At 47.6% G+C, this 19,594-nt stretch overlaps 2 protein-coding genes and 1 pseudogene across 3 annotated transcripts; 2 read left to right on the top strand and 1 right to left on the bottom strand.

Annotated features, from left to right (window-relative positions):
• Window positions 1-5,174: 5,174 nt before the first annotated feature.
• On the bottom strand, window positions 5,175-5,474 carry LOC306955699 (feather keratin Cos1-2 pseudogene; annotated as a pseudogene). The gene has a single exon. The product of its transcript is annotated as a feather keratin Cos1-2 pseudogene (transcript).
• Window positions 5,475-11,784: 6,310 nt separating this feature from the next.
• LOC306955662 (feather keratin Cos1-2) lies at window positions 11,785-12,084 on the top strand (the record flags this gene model as incomplete). The annotated part of the gene is made up of 1 exon (XM_079546999.1): window positions 11,785-12,084. The coding sequence occupies one exon, from the start codon at window positions 11,785-11,787 to the stop codon at window positions 12,082-12,084; it is 300 nt and encodes a 99-aa protein (XP_079403125.1).
• Window positions 12,085-19,068: 6,984 nt separating this feature from the next.
• On the top strand, window positions 19,069-19,374 carry LOC306955717 (feather keratin Cos1-1/Cos1-3/Cos2-1; the record flags this gene model as incomplete). The annotated part of the gene is made up of 1 exon (XM_079547073.1): window positions 19,069-19,374. The coding sequence occupies one exon, from the start codon at window positions 19,069-19,071 to the stop codon at window positions 19,372-19,374; it is 306 nt and encodes a 101-aa protein (XP_079403199.1).
• Between the last annotated feature and the right edge of the window lie 220 nt (window positions 19,375-19,594).

Raw genomic sequence — 19,594 nt, forward strand, 5'->3', positions numbered from 1 at the left:
AAAACTTGGGTTAATTCTCTGTATCAGCATGTGGACTGTCACTGCATGGCTATGTGCTGGGAGGGTGCACTATCCTCAGTGCACTCTGTCCAACTCCGGAGTTTTCCTCCAGTGCTGCCTTCTGGAGTTCCCCCAGCTCTGCCTCACTTCTTCTGCAGTGACACCAATCTGTATGACTCTATCAAAGATCTCAGTGGGGGATCAGATCACCTGGCAGAGATTGGCCGAAGGTCCACACAAGAAAAGAGCTGGATTCAGGGAAAATGCTTTATACCTGGGAAAAGCAATAGGCACCACAGAGCATCTGTGGTGGAGTTCCGAGAATCACAGAATAACAAAATTGTAGGGATTGGAAAAATCCTCTAGAGATCATCAGGTCCAACCCTACTGACAAAGCATGTTCCCTACAGTAGGTCACATGGGAAAGTGTCCAGACAAGTTTTGAATGTCTCCAGAGAAGGAGACTCTGCAGCCTCTCTGGGCAGCCTGTTCCAGTGCTCTGTCACTCTCATAGTAAGGAAATTCTTCCTTGTGTGGCTATAGCCTTGGATACTGTCTTGGACGGCCCTGTCTGATAGGAGCTGGGTGTGTGCAAGGGGAGTGAAGGCTCTTGTGTGTGATCTGGCTAATTTCAATTAATTATCTGTGAGTCCTTTCAGCTTTACAACACTGTTTGAATTCTGGGCTGTGCAGGGTACTCTGGAGTTTGGAGAGTACATAGAATTATAAAATCATGTAGAACCATAGAACAGCTTGAGTTGGAATAAACCTTAAATATTATCTAGTTCTAACCCTCCTGCCATGGGCAGGGTCACTACCCACTAGATAAGATTGCCCAGGACCCCAGTGAACTTGGTCTTGAGCACTGCTAAAGATGGAACAACCACAGTTTCTGGATCATTTGGTGCTATCTTATGCCCGGGTCTCTTTCCCCAGGACACTGCTGTTTAGAGCAGAATTCCCTTCTGCACAAGCTTTGATGTGCTGGCTCTGGTGGAGTTGGAGAACTCTTCCTGAGCTCCAAAGGGCAGTAAATGAAAGGGTTTTACAGCCTGTGTCCTACTACTGTATACCTCCAGGAATGATATAACTATAGAATAGTTTGTGTTGGAAAGAAAGCACACTACCATGGGTAGGGATGCCTTTCACTAGATCAAGCTGCTCTTTTAAGCCAGTCAAGGTTCTTCTGAGTGGCATCCTTTCTCTCCAGCATGTCAGTAATACTACACAGCTTGGTGTTGTCAGCAAACTTGCTGAGGCTGCCTTCAATCCCATGATCCAATCCCACTGACAAGTTGTTAAATAATGCCAATCCCAGAATGGAACACTACTTGTCACTTCTCTCTACCTGGACATCAAGTTGTTTACCATAACGTTTTGAGTGCAACCATCTAGCCAGTTCTTTATCCACTGAGTGGCTCTTCTGTTAAATACAAATCCCTTCAATTTAGAGATGAGGATGATGTGTGAGACACAAATACTTTGCACAGCACAAAAGGCCCCCTTGTGTCCTCACCCCCTGCCAGAAAGAATCTTCCATTCCTAGCAACTTGAGATTAAAGGAATTACATGAAGGCTGAGGCTGGGACATAGAAAATTTTACTGACTATGAGAAAGGAAATGAGCTCGCTTACAGGTGTCTGTCTGTCCATGTAGCACTTAGAGATGACAAAACTGCACCAACTACACACAATGGAGATGCCACAAAGCATCCATCTTCCTGCTCAACAGAAAGAGAGGGGCCAGCAGATCTCCCAATTTGCCATTTGGGTACCTTACAGTCTGGAAGAACAGAAGACATAGAAGAGACTGGAGCTAGTAACAGATACAGAGACAAGCTTAGGCCAAGATTACAGGGAATCTATTCTTCCCTCCTTTGGAAGGGGAACACTGGAAGCTCTGTCTTTCTGATATCAATGACCAGGAGCTCAGTCCTCAGTCCAGCATGAGCTTCTCAGTTCCTGGGGTTCCTTATCTGGACTATCACTTGTAGTGTTAGTGTAAGAAAGACCTTCCTAAGCACATGTATCAGTACAGGTTGGGGATGACCTACTGGAGAGGAGCTCTGTGGAGAAGAACATGGGGGATCTGGTGGATGACAAGTTGGCCATGAGCCAGCAGTGTGCCCTTGTGGCCAAGAAGGTGAATGGGGTGCATTAAAAGGAACGTGGCCAGCAGGTCAAGAGAAGTCAACATTCCCCCCCCCTACTCTGCCCTGATCAGGCCTCACCTGGAGTACTGCATCCAGTTCTGGGCTCCCCAGTACAAAAAAGACAGGATCTCCTGGAAGCAGTCCAGTGGAGAATGACAAAGATGACAAAGGGCATGGAGCATCTCTCCTATGAGAAAAAGCTGGATGACCTGGATCTGTTCAGCCTTGAGAAAAGAAGACTCAGAGGGGATCTTATTAATGTTTATAAATATCAAAGGGACATGGTCAACCTCTTCTCAGTAGTCTGTGGGGAGAGGGTAAGGGGAAAAGACCATAAACTCGAACATAAGAAGTTCGACACCAGTATGTATAAGAACTTCTTCACGGTGAGGGTGAACGGAGCAGTGGAATGGGCTGCCCAGAGAGGTTGTGGATTTTATAGTGACCGTGATCTGCCCCAGCCCAGAGGTACCTCTACAGAAGTGACAATTTTCCAGGCAGCTCATGATGAATGGAAAATATCTCAGCTAATTACATAGAATATGTGGTTCTTTTCCCTTACACTGCCACTTCATTTCCTGGCTTATGCTGCACTCATTCCCTCATGGAAGCTTCTTCTGAGTGCTGGGATTGAGAAGCCCCAGGAATTCTGGTCAAGGAATGAGTCAGTGATGGCAGAGAACTGAGCAGTGTCAGATGGTTCCAGCAAAAACAAATAATGTTTGCCTGGGGCACTCTGAAGGCATTGTTTCTGGCCACAATGACAGCAAGGACCCAGCAGCTCCCAGCCCTGCAATCCTTGACTGAACACACAAGAGCTTCCCTGCATGACACTGTGCCATATCTTTGTTTTCACCTCCCTCCCAACTTGCTCTAGGAGTCACCTGTGGACCTGTGGTTGGCTTCCCAGTGGCATTCATTTCTCTTCCTCACCCATCTGCTCTCTGGAGAAATTGCTTGACATCCCTGGACTCCTCTGAGCAGTCCCTACACTTTCACAAACTATACTGTCAACTCATCTGGAGGCTTGTCCTTCTCAGAGCATTGCAGATTTGCCCTACCAGAAAGGTCCCCTGTGTCTACTCAGCCAGCTCCCCATGGCCTCCGTCCATTCCAGTGAGTGAGTGCACATGCGTACCTTATATGTGTAGGTGTGCATGCACGAGGTCATGTTTCTGTGCACGCACTGTTTGCATATGCATTTGTGAGTGCATTGATGTAACTACACCTACATGCAGGTGCAGGTATATTTCGTCCTGCCTATGTATCTGAGTGTGCAGTGTGTGTGCGCACATGATGCTAGTGCACATGTGCACAGAATTATCTTGATCCTATGCCCAGTTCCAGCAAGACCCAGAACATGCAGTGTCACCTCTCTGTGTTGGTGTCAGGTGCTGGTACAAGCTTAGCCACTCTTAGTTTGACGGGATGGAAGAAAGGTTGGAGTGTTTGGATTTCATCTATCCTTTCTCCGGTGCCTTCCAGCAGTTTTCAAAAGCTAATCTGTTTCCATGAGGCAACCCCAGTTCCTGGCACATCTGAAAGGATTTTTCTATGAGACTGCTGACTCCTTGGGGTGCAGTAACTTTGAGTTTCAGAGGCTCTTTGTCAGGGGATGCAGCAATTAGGAGAGGAGGGAATACCTAGAGAGACCAACAGGAGGGAGCTGGTGACACTGCATCTGGGATCGATGGCTTCAACATAATAGCAGTGACACTGTAAATGTCCCTAGACACCCCTATCTGAAAACCATCCAAACCCAGTACTACCACCATCCCTCAAATGCAACCTCAAAAGAGACTCCCGAGGAGAAGGCTTTCCCCACTGTTCTGGCTTGGGTGAAGAGCAAGAAGTTTGACTGCAGTTTCCCTTTGCCCAAAGGGAAACAGAGGAATTTCAGTATCAATTTGCATCACCCCGCAGGGAAAAACATATGTATGCTATGCTTTGAAAAGTTTTCATTAAAAAATAAAATAAAATAAAATAAAATAAAATAAAATAAAATAAAATAAAAGAGACAAAAAGGTTTGGCATTTGCCAGATTTAAGATTTCCTTTGGAAACATTGCATGTACTGTATCCAGTGTGAACCACTACTAAGTCCAGTGAGCTTTTGGCAGAGTTGCAAAATTGCCATCCACCATAGAATATCCTGTATACCACAGAATTCTACAAATATCAATCAGGATCCCTAGGAGTGCTTAGAAGAATTTCAGATTCTCTTTGAAAGGTATAGATCAGCAGAGTTGCAGAAAATCTCTTTTACACAAACCTGTGATCTGCTGCTCTCAGGCCCAGGTTGAATGGGGCTCAAACCAAGGGCAAACTCAGAAGTAACCCAGCTAGATGCTCCACTCAGCATCTGTCCTAGACTAACAAAGAGCCTGAGGAGACCTTGTGAACAACAGGCAAGGCTGCCCTAGACTTAGCTCTAGACGTGAATGAAGGATGAATGTCTACAGTGTGCCCCACCCTCCAGTGCTCAAGGGAGTGACGGGTTTGTGCTAATTCCCATCAGAGCAAGAGTTCTCTCATCTGACCATAGTAAGCAGAAGTAGAAAAAATCAAAGAGGGACACAACGAAGGATGCAGAAAAAGTTTATTGAGTCTAAGGAGGGAAATGACGTCACTCCAAGTGGAGGCCCCGAGTGTGGGGAGCAGCAGGAGCAGACAAGAATCTGATCCCCTTTTCCTATGGCAGAGTTGCCACGGGACAGCTATCTAAGGGCTCATGAATGAGAGAGGCTGGCAGTTCACTCGGTTGGTTTCTGGGACCATCACAGACAGTTTTAGGGAGAGCAGAAGACAACAAAGAGGAGAGTGAGAAAGAGTGAGTGGAAGGGAATATTGGTAGACATTGGCCGTGTTGTCAGAGAAGCCAGCCAGGCCCCTGCTGTCTGTCCTGACAGAGCAAGCCAGACATGGTCATCTACACTGAAAACAGCAGCACAAAGTCAGTTTTCCTGTCCAGCACCGTGTCCTGAGATCGTGGGGTTCCTTGTGTGGGGCAGTGCCCAGCACCTTTAGTTGCACCTTCTGCCACAGTAGCGGTTGGAAATGCAGGAGAGGTCAAAGCCCCCCGAGGTGATGGGCACGCCCTGACAGCTGAGGATGCTGCCAACAGCAGCGGAGGTGGAGGATCCCACAACGGTGTTCTGCGGGAAGGAGCTGAGGATGGGTCCGGGCAGGATCACCACCACAGGAGAGGGCTCAATGGCGATGATGGAGTCCTGGCACTGCCTGACACAGGGCTCATTGCAGCTGCTGGCCAGAGGAGTGGGGCCGCAGGGCCGGCATGGCACACACGGGTTGCAGCAGGACATGACTTGGGTCTGGATGTGCACCTGTTTGGAGAGAGGGTTGGGCAGAGAACCTGGAGAGTGTAAAGCAATCTGCTATCCCACAGTGAGAGAACCAAGGCGCATGCAATGCAGGGAGCTGGAGCCATTCTGGAGAGGGCCAAGGCTATCTTGGCCTCCTTCTGTCACGATCCAGATAGAGCCTCTCCACTGCCTATTCAGCTACTCGGTTGGACTGGATGATCTTGTAGGTCGTTTCCAACCTTGTGATTCTATGATTCTATGATTCTACTCCTGAGACCCTACCCCAGAAAGCCCCCGAGTGCAGGCCCAGGCACCCTCCCAGAAAAACTTTCTCCCCTCTTCCCTCTTCATTGACAAGCAGCTCCAAGATTCGGCATGGAAGAGAGTTGACAGCAGATGAGAGGTTCACGGGGCTCAGGCTGCCTTCTGGAGAGTGAGAGAGACAAGAAGGGGACTCGCACTCACCTGGTTCCGAAGAAGAAGGTGGCTGGAGTAGTGGATGAGGGAGCAAGGACCTGGGCTGCCTTTTATAATGGTCCTACACTGCCCCATATCCAGAGGCAGTGCTTATAATAGTGATTATTTTCTGACAAGTTCTTCTTTAATGCAGATCATCTTGCCTAATGATATGGGCCATGTGTTTTCTTCCTGTGCTGCTGTGTTTCATTACCAGCTTTAGATCATGCCCATCCCACACTGAAGGCATCCACTGAGTAGCAAGAAGGGAGGCCCAAGCATTTCCGCTCAACACAAGTCTGTGTGGTTAACAGCCTCAGTGAACATGCTGGTAGAGTCCAGCAAAGGCAAATGATGTCCGCCTGGGCCACTCCTTAGGGATTCTTAGTTTCCTTTCTGGCAAGAGTTGTAGCAACTACTGAGTCTGACCCTCTCCTACTTGACACTGCTCTGTGGAATATTCTGCTGCCCTACTTTGTTTCTACTCATTTTGCTTCAATGTTCTTAATATGAGGCAAGAAGTTTTGCAGAGCCCTTTCCACATCTTAAAAGAAATGCCCAACAAATAAATGGTGTAACAAAAGGACTGTTTTAATAAGAAAGCTGATCCGAGCCTGCCAGCACTCTTTCATTCAGGGTAGATCATTTCTGATTGAGAAAGAGCAAGAATACCCTCATAGACAACCATTGTGTCTTACATTCCTGTGGGTAAGAGAGAGTCAGGTGGAAAGACGATTTCCTCATGTTTGAGGAAGAGCTGGTCAGAGATCATCTAGGCAAAATTATTGTGCACAAGCCCATGGGCCCCAATGGAATTCATCCATGATTGATTAGAGAGCTGGTAGATTGCTAAACTACTCTCTATCATCCTTGAAAGGTTTTGGAGAATGGAAGAGGTGACTGAAAACTGGAAAATAGCCAGTGGCACTCCAGACTTCAAATCAAGAAGGACAATTCAGTAAACTATGGATTAATTAGTCTCATCTCCATCCTTGAAGAATGTGATATAGCAACTTATTCTGGATCTGAGCAATTGAAAGAAAAGAAGGCTATCAGGTGTTGTCAACATGGATTCACAAGTGGAAATCATGCTTGATTAACCTGATAGCCAGCTGTCAAGATGAAAGGAGATCAGTGGATATTGATTTCAGCAAAGCAATTGATACTGTCTCCCACAACATCCTTGCACAGGAAAGTCTGAGCTGGTGTTCTGTGGGCAGACTCTGACATTATTGGTATTGCTTGGGAGCATTGTGTGTGAATCTCTCATCTGCTGTCCTTCTACCCCTGCTCTGCTGCCAAGCACTTGATGTCCTGGACATGCAAAGTTTTGACTCAACTTTGTGGGGCCACCCATACCACTATCCCAGCAGCTCTTATTTTCTTCCTTTCCCTCTAGAAGCAATCTGCTCACTCAGTTTTGTGGATTGTGTTCTCAGCAGGATTTACTTTCCTAAGCTCTTCAATGCTTGATTCCTTCTAGACATTACCAAGCTATTCTAGGCAAGACAGTATTTTGCCCTTTTAGTAATACAGGCATAGAAAAGCACGGAGATGCTGAGTGAGAGAACTAGGAACATGGCTGGGCCTAATCAGGGTACATTAACATTTCCTTTTGAGGAGCAGAATACTGCAATTTATGTTGGAAAATCTAACAGACAAAAAAACCCACAAAGATTAACAGCCTGTTCTAGTCCTCTGTCACTCTAACTGTAAAGAAGTTCTTTCTTGTGTGTTAGTGTGAACACCCTCTTCTCCAGACTTGATCAATTAATTCATTTCTCACTTCCAGGGACAGTCATGAAATTAAGAGTGGGTGAATGGATACTTGGAGAAGGAAGGATGAATATTTGCATTCCTGTCTGTATGAAAGAAGAGAGAGAGAATGAGAGGAGATAGATGGAAAATGAGATGGGCAGATGTCAACAGAGGCCATGAGAAGAGCGATACAGGACAGACAAAGGCTTCAATTTTAAAGTTTACTGGTGCCCTCACTGCAGCATGAATCCTTGCTCTGATATCATTTCTTTCTGAAATCTTAGAGCCATGGCAAAGATGAACAAGATATTTGTGATTGAATTCGTACTCTTGGTCTTAATAGACCATTCCAGGTGGCACATGGTCCTGTTCGTCATTCCTTTCCCCAGGTTTCTCCTAATCTTGATGGAAACCTCCTCACCTTCGTAACTGTGGGAAGGTACCAGCACCAAATTATCTCAAAGTATTTATTGCAAACCAGGTACATCATTGTCCATTTCTTTTGTGATACTGAGCCTCTTCTGAGCCTGGCATGCTGGGGCAAAGTATCCACTGAAATCCTTGACCTTATGGTTTCTGTTCTCATCATCTGAGTATTCTTTCATGTAGTTTCCTACACATGTATCATTTCCAAAATTCTCCTTGTTCTGTCTCTTTTTTCACTCACCAGAAGGCATTCTCTGACTGTTGCTTCCATTTCTCCACAGTTCCCATTTTCCAAGGATTTTTCGGGACTTGGATATCATGTTGCATACCATCTTGCCTACCTCAGACCTAACGGTTTTACTCACATTGGCCTAAGTCAATGGTTGCTATGAGTACTGCAGACTTTTCACTAGAGAATTCAGGGAGGTGCACCCTAGTCAGGATGGAGTTTGGCTGCGTTGGATGTAGCACTCTTCTGCAGGCTCAGACAGGACTGTTCTGCCACTGACAGCCACTCTACTGGAACTGTCACCTCCTTGGGGCCTTTAGGGTCACTCATGAGGAATGCAAGGCCTTGGCCCCAGAGATGACACTACCAGTGGATGTAATCACTGGACTGTCTGTTGGGAAGTGAGTAGGTGATACTGATGCCACTGCCCTGACTGGTCTTGGCTGGCAGCTCCCGCTGCACTTGGTCTTTGCTCACAGCCACTGCTGAGAAGAAATGAATGTTCCTTGTAAGGTCCTAGCGCAACAAAAGGGTATGACTTAATGTCTCCTTCTTTAGGAGATGCCATGGCTCCCTTAGGAAAGAATTTCTAGGCTGCTCTACACATACCCATCTGCCCTGCTTCCTTCTAACACCCTTTCTTAGGTAATAACAAGCAGTGGTGTAGTGCTCTGTACCCCTGGGTGCACCTGACATGGGTCAGAGCAGGATGATGTAGGATGACACAGGTCGCCCAGCACTACTGTAACTACAAAAACTCAGTCACAGGAATAAGTTCTATGTTGTGGCCCCTGACACTGTGCACCTTCTCACGCACTCATGAAGGGAATTCATAAACCGGTACCCACAGACATTTACACAAATCCAACACACAGAAGATGCGAGTGCATGCTGATGACCCTACAAATGTTAATGTGCCTGTGTGACTAGAGTGATATTGGCTATCCTCCAAAGTTTAGGCACCTATCCCATTCTCCAAGATCTTTTGAAGGTGATAAAGAGCAGTTTGGCAATCACTCCTGCTATTCCTCTAATCCCTCAAGGGTGAGTCCTATTGGGGCCCATGGATCTGTGTGCATTGATTTTGCCTAGATGATTTCTGAGCCTTCCTCAACCATGGGGAAAGCATCCTTTCTCCAGACTGTCTCTCTTACCTCCATGGTCTGGAATGTCCAAGAGGCAGTTTTAGAAGTGAAGACTGAAGCAAGGTCAATATTCATCATCTCCCCCTTCTCAGCATCCCCTGTTACCAGGGCACTCTCCCTGTTAAGCAGAAAACCCACATTTTCTCTCATCTTTCTTTTGCTGTTGACAGTCTTAAATAAGCCTTTCATATTGTATTTCATCTCCCTCACCAGATTTAATTCTAAGTGGACCTTAACCTTCATCATTGTATCCTTGCAGTCCCTGACACCATTCATACATTCCTCCCAGGTTGCCAGACTCTTTTTCCACACTGCATAAACTTGCACGTTCTCCTGGTGTTTCTCCATGAACTTCTTTCTCATCTATGCAGATCTCCTGCCATTTTTACTCAATTTCTTAATGAAGTTGGATTGAAATGTGACTGCTGGGCAAATCTGCACATCCAGTGCTTTGTCTGCTGTGACCTGTGCTCTTCCCACCATGCAGCATATTTTGGGCGTGGATGGGGAATTGTTGCAAAACACCTTTGGAAGAGGAGAAAGCAGCTGAGCACCTGCAGCATCCCCATCAAGAGGGATTGGAAGGACAGCAGAGAGACAGGATAAGATGGGATGAGGTGGTGTTGCTGAACCCTGGTCCCTCGGCTGAGCCTGATGTGGGTGAGAGTATGATGAGCTGCCATGCAGGTCACTCGGCACTACTGAAAAACTGGAAAATCAGCTGTGGCAATAGGTCATGGGCTGCAGCCTGGGACACAGGGCACTTGCTCATGCCTACAAGAAGGGAATCATGCACATTTCGGCACTCACAGACATCTGCACAAATCCAACACAGAGAAGGCACAAGTGTATGCTAATGGCCCTCTATCTGTTAATGAGATTGCATAATACTCAGAGAGACAGCACAGAGAGGAAGGGCACACTGACAGACCTGAAGAATACACTGATGTTGATGTTTGCTCTGTTGGGCCACCTGTTAGAGCTGTACTAACCTGTGCTGAGAACTGCTGGGAATAATCACAAAAATATGTTTTTAACACTTAAGGAAAATATATACAATATATTCTTCTAGAAAAAACAAAAGGCACTATGATGTGGAAAGAAAGAAAGAGCTCTTTAAGGAGGGGATCTACGCAGTGTAATTTCAGAAAAATCCATTTTGTTCTATACAATGACACAAAATCAGTGTTCCCATCCTCAGAAAGGACAGAAGATTCACCCAGTGGATGTGTGGCTCCTCTAACTCTTTCACATTGAAGGGGGCCATGTGTTACACCATTTCTTGTTGGGCATTTCTAGAAAAATGCAAAGGATACTGCAAGTCCTCTTGCCTCATAGCAAGAGCACAGAGGCAAAAAGAGAGGAGACAAAAAGAGGAAAGCAGAATATTCCACAGAGCGGGTGGGATAGAGTCACCCTCAGGAGGAGGCACATGTCTTACCAGAAAGGAAACTAAGAATCCCTAAGGAGTGGCCCAGGCGGACATCATTTGCCTTTGCTGGACTCTACCAGCATGTTCACTGAGGCTGTTAACCACACAGACTTGTGTTGAGCGGAAATGCTTGGGCCTCCCTTCTTGCTACTCAGTGGATGCCTTCAGTGTGGGATGGGCATGATCTAAAGCTGGTAATGAAACACAGCAGCACAGGAAGAAAACACATGGCCCATATCATTAGGCAAGATGATCTGCATTAAAGAAGAACTTGTCAGAAAATAATCACTATTATAAGCACTGCCTCTGGATATGGGGCAGTGTAGGACCATTATAAAAGGCAGCCCAGGTCCTTGCTCCCTCATCCACTACTCCAGCCACCTTCTTCTTCGGAACCAGGTGAGTGCGAGTCCCCTTCTTGTCTCTCTCACTCTCCAGAAGGCAGCCTGAGCCCCGTGAACCTCTCATCTGCTGTCAACTCTCTTCCATGCCGAATCTTGGAGCTGCTTGTCAATGAAGAGGGAAGAGGGGAGAAAGTTTTTCTGGGAGGGTGCCTGGGCCTGCACTCGGGGGCTTTCTGGGGTAGGGTCTCAGGAGTAGAATCATAGAATCATAGAATCACAAGGTTGGAAACGACCTACAAGATCATCCAGTCCAACCGAGTAGCTGAATAGGCAGTGGAGAGGCTCTATCTGGATCGTGACAGAAGGAGGCCAAGATAGCCTTGGCCCTCTCCAGAATGGCTCCAGCTCCCTGCATTGCATGCGCCTTGGTTCTCTCACTGTGGGATAGCAGATTGCTTTACACTCTCCAGGTTCTCTGCCCAACCCTCTCTCCAAACAGGTGCACATCCAGACCCAAGTCATGTCCTGCTGCAACCCGTGTGTGCCATGCCGGCCCTGCGGCCCCACTCCTCTGGCCAGCAGCTGCAATGAGCCCTGTGTCAGGCAGTGCCAGGACTCCACCATCGCCATTGAGCCCTCTCCTGTGGTGGTGATCCTGCCCGGACCCATCCTCAGCTCCTTCCCGCAGAACACCGTTGTGGGATCCTCCACCTCCGCTGCTGTTGGCAGCATCCTCAGCTGTCAGGGCGTGCCCATCACCTCGGGGGGCTTTGACCTCTCCTGCATTTCCAACCGCTACTGTGGCAGAAGGTGCAACTAAAGGTGCTGGGCACTGCCCCACACAAGGAACCCCACGATCTCAGGACACGGTGCTGGACAGGAAAACTGACTTTGTGCTGCTGTTTTCAGTGTAGATGACCATGTCTGGCTTGCTCTGTCAGGACAGACAGCAGGGGCCTGGCTGGCTTCTCTGACAACACGGCCAATGTCTACCAATATTCCCTTCCACTCACTCTTTCTCACTCTCCTCTTTGTTGTCTTCTGCTCTCCCTAAAACTGTCTGTGATGGTCCCAGAAACCAACCGAGTGAACTGCCAGCCTCTCTCATTCATGAGCCCTTAGATAGCTGTCCCGTGGCAACTCTGCCATAGGAAAAGGGGATCAGATTCTTGTCTGCTCCTGCTGCTCCCCACACTCGGGGCCTCCACTTGGAGTGACGTCATTTCCCTCCTTAGACTCAATAAACTTTTTCTGCATCCTTCGTTGTGTCCCTCTGTGATTTTTTCTACTTCTGCTTACTATGGTCAGATGAGAGAACTCTTGCTCTGATGGGAATTAGCACAAACCCGTCACTCCCTTGAGCACTGGAGGGTGGGGCACACTGTAGACATTCATCCTTCATTCACGTCTAGAGCTACGTCTAGGGCAGCCTTGCCGCAGATCTGCTGCATGTGTGCCTATTTGTTTGGAGTCCTCCTGTTGTCCACAAGGCCTTACCGGGCTCCTTGTTAGTCTACGACAGTTGTTGAATGGAGCATCCAGCCTCATCGCTCCAGAGTCTGCCTTTGGTTGAGCCTTAGTCCAAGCTATCTCCCTGGAATTGAGTCAAACTACACATAACACATCTCCTGCCTGCACTCCAGCAGAAATTGATAGATGTTTCTCGTATGGAATTAATTGACATTCTAAAGCTGGATTCTTGATTGATTGCCAGACTCACCCTTCAGGTTTCCCCTTCTTTTGATAATGACATGTCCTTTGGATGCCAGAATCAAGATAACTGAGAAAGCTGATCAGTCCAAAAAGAAAAAGAAGAACTAAACACCTGCTTCTATGGAGGTGAGAAAGACTGGTCTGCAGTTTCCTAGATTGTCTTCTTCCCCTTTTTGAAGACTGTGGATGGTCATTGGCTATCCTCCAGTCTTTTGATATCTCTCCTGTTCACCACTACTTTTCTAAGTTAATAAAGGCTGGTTCGGCAGTCAATTCTGCCAGCTCTTACAATAAGCATGAATTCTTGCCATCAGGGCCCATGTATATGTTTATTTTGACTAGATGATCTGTGAGAAGATCCTCTTCGACCAGGATGAAGTCTTCTGTTCTCCAGACTCTCTCTTTTATCCCCAGGATTTGGGATTCTCGTGGGGTAGTCTTAGAATTATAGTCTGAATCAAAGAAGATGTTCCATTTTTCTGCCTTCTCGGGGTTTCCCATTACTAGAGTACCTATCTAATTCACCACAGTAACCACATTTTCCTTAGTCCAACTTTTTCTACTGACACACTTCAAAAAGCTTTTCTTGTTATTCTTGACCTCAATTGCCAGATAGAATTCTCAGTGGGCCTTAGCATTCCCCACTGCATCCCTTCAGACCTTGTCACCATTCATGTATTTTTCCCAAATATGTAGGTTTTATTTCCACATTTCATGGATCTTCTTCACTTTGATTTTCTTCATGAACTCCTTGCTCATCCATGCAGATCTCCTGCCATTTTTTCTCAATTTCATAAAAAAGCCAGTCTGGGGTGTGCAGCTGGCCACCTGCTTTCTCCTCAGATGAAAGATGGATCTTTTGTGCAGCCATTCCCCATCTCTCCATGCAAAAGGGCTGTATCCCAAACAGTTCTGCAAGATGAGAAGAGCACATCTCACAGCCGACAATACTGCACTGTACAGAGATGCTCAGCACTCACACTCCAGTCCAGCTGCTGTTGTGCAGCAGCTTAGACTCTCTCAGCCCAGCTGCCCTGATGCTTGAGGCCTGATGAGATAGAGCCAAGACTGGTCAGGGACTTCCATCTTCACCAACCATAAAAAGCATTCTGTTTCCCCCTCAGGATCAAGACAAAGGCTTGGAAGAATCACTGGTTCTCTAGGAGGGGAAGATGTGTACACAGCAGCAGGAACTCTTTTTGGCATGAGCCTGTGATCTGGCCACTCAGATCCTTCTCTTGGCCTTTGCTGCAGCTCCACAGATTCTGTGGGCACTAGTGCATGTGCATGTGTCCATCTTTTTCATCAACATTGAGAAGGACAAGTAACAGCCTTAATCCAAAATGTGCTATCATGATTTTCCCTGCATCTCTAACTCAAAGTCCCATGTCTCATTCTTGGAGAGCTTCAGGGGACTAGACATCTGCACAGGAAAGCCTGAGCAGATGTTCAGAGAATAGATTCTAGCACTATTGGTATTGCACAGGAGATTGATGTGTGAACTTGCATCTCCTGTCCTTTCCCTGCTATGCTGCCAAGCACTGGATGAATCACAAAAGATTTCAAAAAAAATGCTAAACGTATCAGGCAACCTATACCACTACCATAGCAAGAGTTTAGTTCTTCTTTTTCTTTTTGGACTGATCAGCTTTCTCAGTTATCTTGATTCTGGCATCCAAAGGACATGTCATTATCAAAAGAAGGGGAAACCTGAAGGGTGAGTCTGGCAATCAATCAAGAATCCAGCTTTAGAATGTCAATTAATTCCATACGAGAAACATCTATCAATTTCTGCTGGAGTGCAGGCAGGAGATGTGTTATGTGTAGTTTGACTCAATTCCAGGGAGATAGCTTGGACTAAGGCTCAACCAAAGGCAGACTCTGGAGCGATGAGGCTGGATGCTCCATTCAACAACTGTCGTAGACTAACAAGGAGCCCGGTAAGGCCTTGTGGACAACAGGAGGACTCCAAACAAATAGGCACACATGCAGCAGATCTGCGGCAAGGCTGCCCTAGACGTAGCTCTAGACGTGAATGAAGGATGAATGTCTACAGTGTGCCCCACCCTCCAGTGCTCAAGGGAGTGACGGGTTTGTGCTAATTCCCATCAGAGCAAGAGTTCTCTCATCTGACCATAGTAAGCAGAAGTAGAAAAAATCACAGAGGGACACAACGAAGGATGCAGAAAAAGTTTATTGAGTCTAAGGAGGGAAATGACGTCACTCCAAGTGGAGGCCCCGAGTGTGGGGAGCAGCAGGAGCAGACAAGAATCTGATCCCCTTTTCCTATGGCAGAGTTGCCACGGGACAGCTATCTAAGGGCTCATGAATGAGAGAGGCTGGCAGTTCACTCGGTTGGTTTCTGGGACCATCACAGACAGTTTTAGGGAGAGCAGAAGACAACAAAGAGGAGAGTGAGAAAGAGTGAGTGGAAGGGAATATTGGTAGACATTGGCCGTGTTGTCAGAGAAGCCAGCCAGGCCCCTGCTGTCTGTCCTGACAGAGCAAGCCAGACATGGTCATCTACACTGAAAACAGCAGCACAAAGTCAGTTTTCCTGTCCAGCACCGTGTCCTGAGATCGTGGGGTTCCTTGTGTGGGGCAGTGCCCAGCACCTTTAGTTGCACCTTCTGCCACAGTAGCGGTTGGAAATGCAGGAGAGGTCAAAGCCCCCCGAGGTGATGGGCACGCCCTGACAGCTGAGGATGCTGCCAACAGCAGCGGAGGTGGAGGATCCCACAACGGTGTTCTGCGGGAAGGAGCTGAGGATGGGTCCGGGCAGGATCACCACCACAGGAGAGGGCTCAATGGCGATGGTGGAGTCCTGGCACTGCCTGACACAGGGCTCATTGCAGCTGCTGGCCAGAGGAGTGGGGCCGCAGGGCCGGCATGGCACACACGGGTTGCAGCAGGACATGACTTGGGTCTGGATGTGCACCTGTTTGGAGAGAGGGTTGGGCAGAGAACCTGGAGAGTGTAAAGCAATCTGCTATCCCACAGTGAGAGAACCAAGGCGCATGCAATACAGGGAGCTGGAGCCATTCTGGAGAGGGCCAAGGCTATCTTGGCCTCCTTCTGTCACGATCCAGATAGAGCCTCTCCACTGCCTATTCAGCTACTCGGTTGGACTGGATGATCTTGTAGGTCGTTTCCAACCTTGTGATTCTATGATTCTATGATTCTACTCCTGAGACCCTACCCCAGAAAGCCCCCGAGTGCAGGCCCAGGCACCCTCCCAGAAAAACTTTCTCCCCTCTTCCCTCTTCATTGACAAGCAGCTCCAAGATTCGGCATGGAAGAGAGTTGACAGCAGATGAGAGGTTCACGGGGCTCAGGCTGCCTTCTGGAGAGTGAGAGAGACAAGAAGGGGACTCGCACTCACCTGGTTCCGAAGAAGAAGGTGGCTGGAGTAGTGGATGAGGGAGCAAGGACCTGGGCTGCCTTTTATAATGGTCCTACACTGCCCCATATCCAGAGGCAGTGCTTATAATAGTGATTATTTTCTGACAAGTTCTTCTTTAATGCAGATCATCTTGCCTAATGATATGGGCCATGTGTTTTCTTCCTGTGCTGCTGTGTTTCATTACCAGCTTTAGATCATGCCCATCCCACACTGAAGGCATCCACTGAGTAGCAAGAAGGGAGGCCCAAGCATTTCCGCTCAACACAAGTCTGTGTGGTTAACAGCCTCAGTGAACATGCTGGTAGAGTCCAGCAAAGGCAAATGATGTCCGCCTGGGCCACTCCTTAGGGATTCTTAGTTTCCTTTCTGGTAAGACATGTGCCTCCTCCTGAGGGTGACTCTATCCCACCCGCTCTGTGGAATATTCTGCTTTCCTCTTTTTGTCTCCTCTCTTTTTGCCTCTGTGCTCTTGCTATGAGGCAAGAGGACTTGCAGTATCCTTTGCATTTTTCTAGAAATGCCCAATAAGAAATGATGCAACAAATGTCTATTTTAATAAGAAAGAATATGAGGCATCATATCCACTGCAAGTAAATCTTATATCCCTTCTCCTGATGGGAACACTGACTGCAGGAAATCACATTGAACTAAGTGGTATTTTTTGTTGCCATATTTCAGTGTGTTGTCCTATCCATAGAGACATTTTTTTTCCCTTTCATTTCATTGTGCCTTATCTCTTCTGTAGAAACAGAAAAAAAAGAAAGAAAAAAAAGAAAAAAAAAGTATATATTCCTTATATGATGTAAACTGCAAATAGGCTTGAGCCTACAACCTCTCTGTGTGGCGGAAACAAATGCTAGGAGATGTATGTGAGAAACCAGCAGCTCATGTTGAAGAGTGTTCCAGCAGCTCTGTACAGGTCTAGCCTTCGTAGAAAACCTAACATTCTTCCAAACCTCCTTAAAGATCCTGAGAGTAAGGAACTGGATGTTCTCTACAGTGGGTTGGAATGGAAAAGCACTTCCTGATTTTGGACTATCTCATGAAAACAGAGCATCAAGGCAGCAGGGCTGAGGGAGTCTTACCAGCAGCACAGCAGAAGTCAGCAGAAGCTGGATTGGTGTGCAAGCACTGAACACCAACTGCACAGTTAGGGTGCTGCTTGCTGTGAGAAGTGCTCTTCCCATCTTGCAGCACAGTTTGGGGTATAGTCAAGTATCTCCAGGCTAAGAAACTATATAGTGTATCTTCAGAAATATCTGCTTGGTTCTGTTGAATTCTGCAGAAAGTGCAGAACAGTCTTATGTACAATCTATACATCTTTTCTTACTATTTCATGCAAAAACAGCCCTTTTGTTACATCATATGCTGTTGACGCTTTCTTCCGAAATGTGACAAGGATTCTGCAAAACTTCTTGCCTCATACCAAGATCAAAACAGTTGGACATACAGCAAGGCACAGATCAGTGTCAAGTAGGAATAGAGTCACCCTCAGGAGCTGGTACAGCTATTGCCAGAAAGGAAACTAAGAATCCCTAAGGAGTGGCCCAGGCTGACATCATTTGCCTTTGCTGGACTCTACCAGCATGTTCACTGAGGCTGTTAACCACACAGACTTGTGTTGAGCGGAAATGCTTGGGCCTCCCTTCTTGCTACTCAGTGGATGCCTTCAGTGTGGGATGGGCATGATCTAAAGCTGGTAATGAAACACAGCAGCACAGGAAGAAAACACATGGCCCATATCATTAGGCAAGATGATCTGCATTAAAGAAGAACTTGTCAGAAAATAATCACTATTATAAGCACTGCCTCTGGATATGGGGCAGTGTAGGACCATTATAAAAGGCAGCCCAGGTCCTTGCTCCCTCATCCACTACTCCAGCCACCTTCTTCTTCGGAACCAGGTGAGTGCGAGTCCCCTTCTTGTCTCTCTCACTCTCCAGAAGGCAGCCTGAGCCCCGTGAACCTCTCATCTGCTGTCAACTCTCTTCCATGCCGAATCTTGGAGCTGCTTGTCAATGAAGAGGGAAGAGGGGAGAAAGTTTTTCTGGGAGGGTGCCTGGGCCTGCACTCGGGGGCTTTCTGGGGTAGGGTCTCAGGAGTAGCTGGATAGGCAGTGGAGGCTCTATCTGGATCATGACAGAAGGAGGCCAAGATAGCCTTGGCCCTCTCCAGAATGGCTCAGCTCCCTGCATTGCATGTGCCTTGGTTCTCTCACTGTGGGATAGCAGATTGCTTCATACTCTCCTCTTTCCACACTCATCCACTACTCTTGCCTTTTTCTCCTTGGGAACCAGTTGAGTGCGAAGTCCCTTTTTGTCTAATTCATTCACCAGAAGATGGGCTTGGTGCAGAGTGTGTCTCAGCTTCTATCAGCTCTGTGCCATGCCAAGTCATTGCACTGCTTCTTGCAAGGGAGGAAAGTGGTGAGAAAATTGTTTGTAGACATAATCTGGGTCTGTTCTGAGGTAGCTTGTGGCTATCTTCTAGACAGTAGCTAGATGTATTTCTGAAACTCTTTCTGGACTCTGAAAGAATGAAAGAAGGCCTTAATTATCCCTGCGCAACAACTACATCCCAGAGGCATATGTGATTTCGCTCATTCATGGCTTCTTGAGAATCTCCTCATGCATCCCCATGTTCTGCTTCCACCCTACTCTCTCACAGGTGCACCAGCAGTCCCAAGTCATGTCCTGCTGCAACCCATGCGTGCCATGCCGGCCCTGCGGCCCCACTCCTCTGGCCAGCAGCTGCAATGAGCCCTGTGTCAGGCAGTGCCAGGACTCCACCATCGTCATTGAGCCCTCTCCCGTGGTGGTGACCCTGCCCGGACCCATCCTCAGCTCCTTCCCGCAGAACACCGCCGTGGGCTCCTCCACCTCCGCTGCTGTTGGCAGCATCCTCAGCTGTCAGGGCGTGCCCATCACCTCGGGGGGCTTTGACCTCTCCTGCATTTCCAACCGCTACTGTGGCAGAAGGTGCCCCCCCTGCTAAAGGTGCTGGGCACTGCTCCCAGTCAAGGTCCCCGTGGAAATCACAGCATGCCACTGGACAGGAGAACAAATGTGGTGCTGCTCTTTCTGCCCTGCAACACACACAGGACGGGGCCTGCTGGACTTCCCTGACCACAGAGAGAGTGTCTACCCGTATTCTCTTTTGCTCTCTCTTCCTATCTAGTATCTCGCTTGTCTGTTTGCCTCAGACATCTCTGTCT

This window comes from Tetrao urogallus (assembly GCF_951394365.1).
Source record: "Tetrao urogallus genome assembly, chromosome: 26".
Lineage (NCBI taxonomy): Eukaryota > Metazoa > Chordata > Aves > Galliformes > Phasianidae > Tetrao > Tetrao urogallus.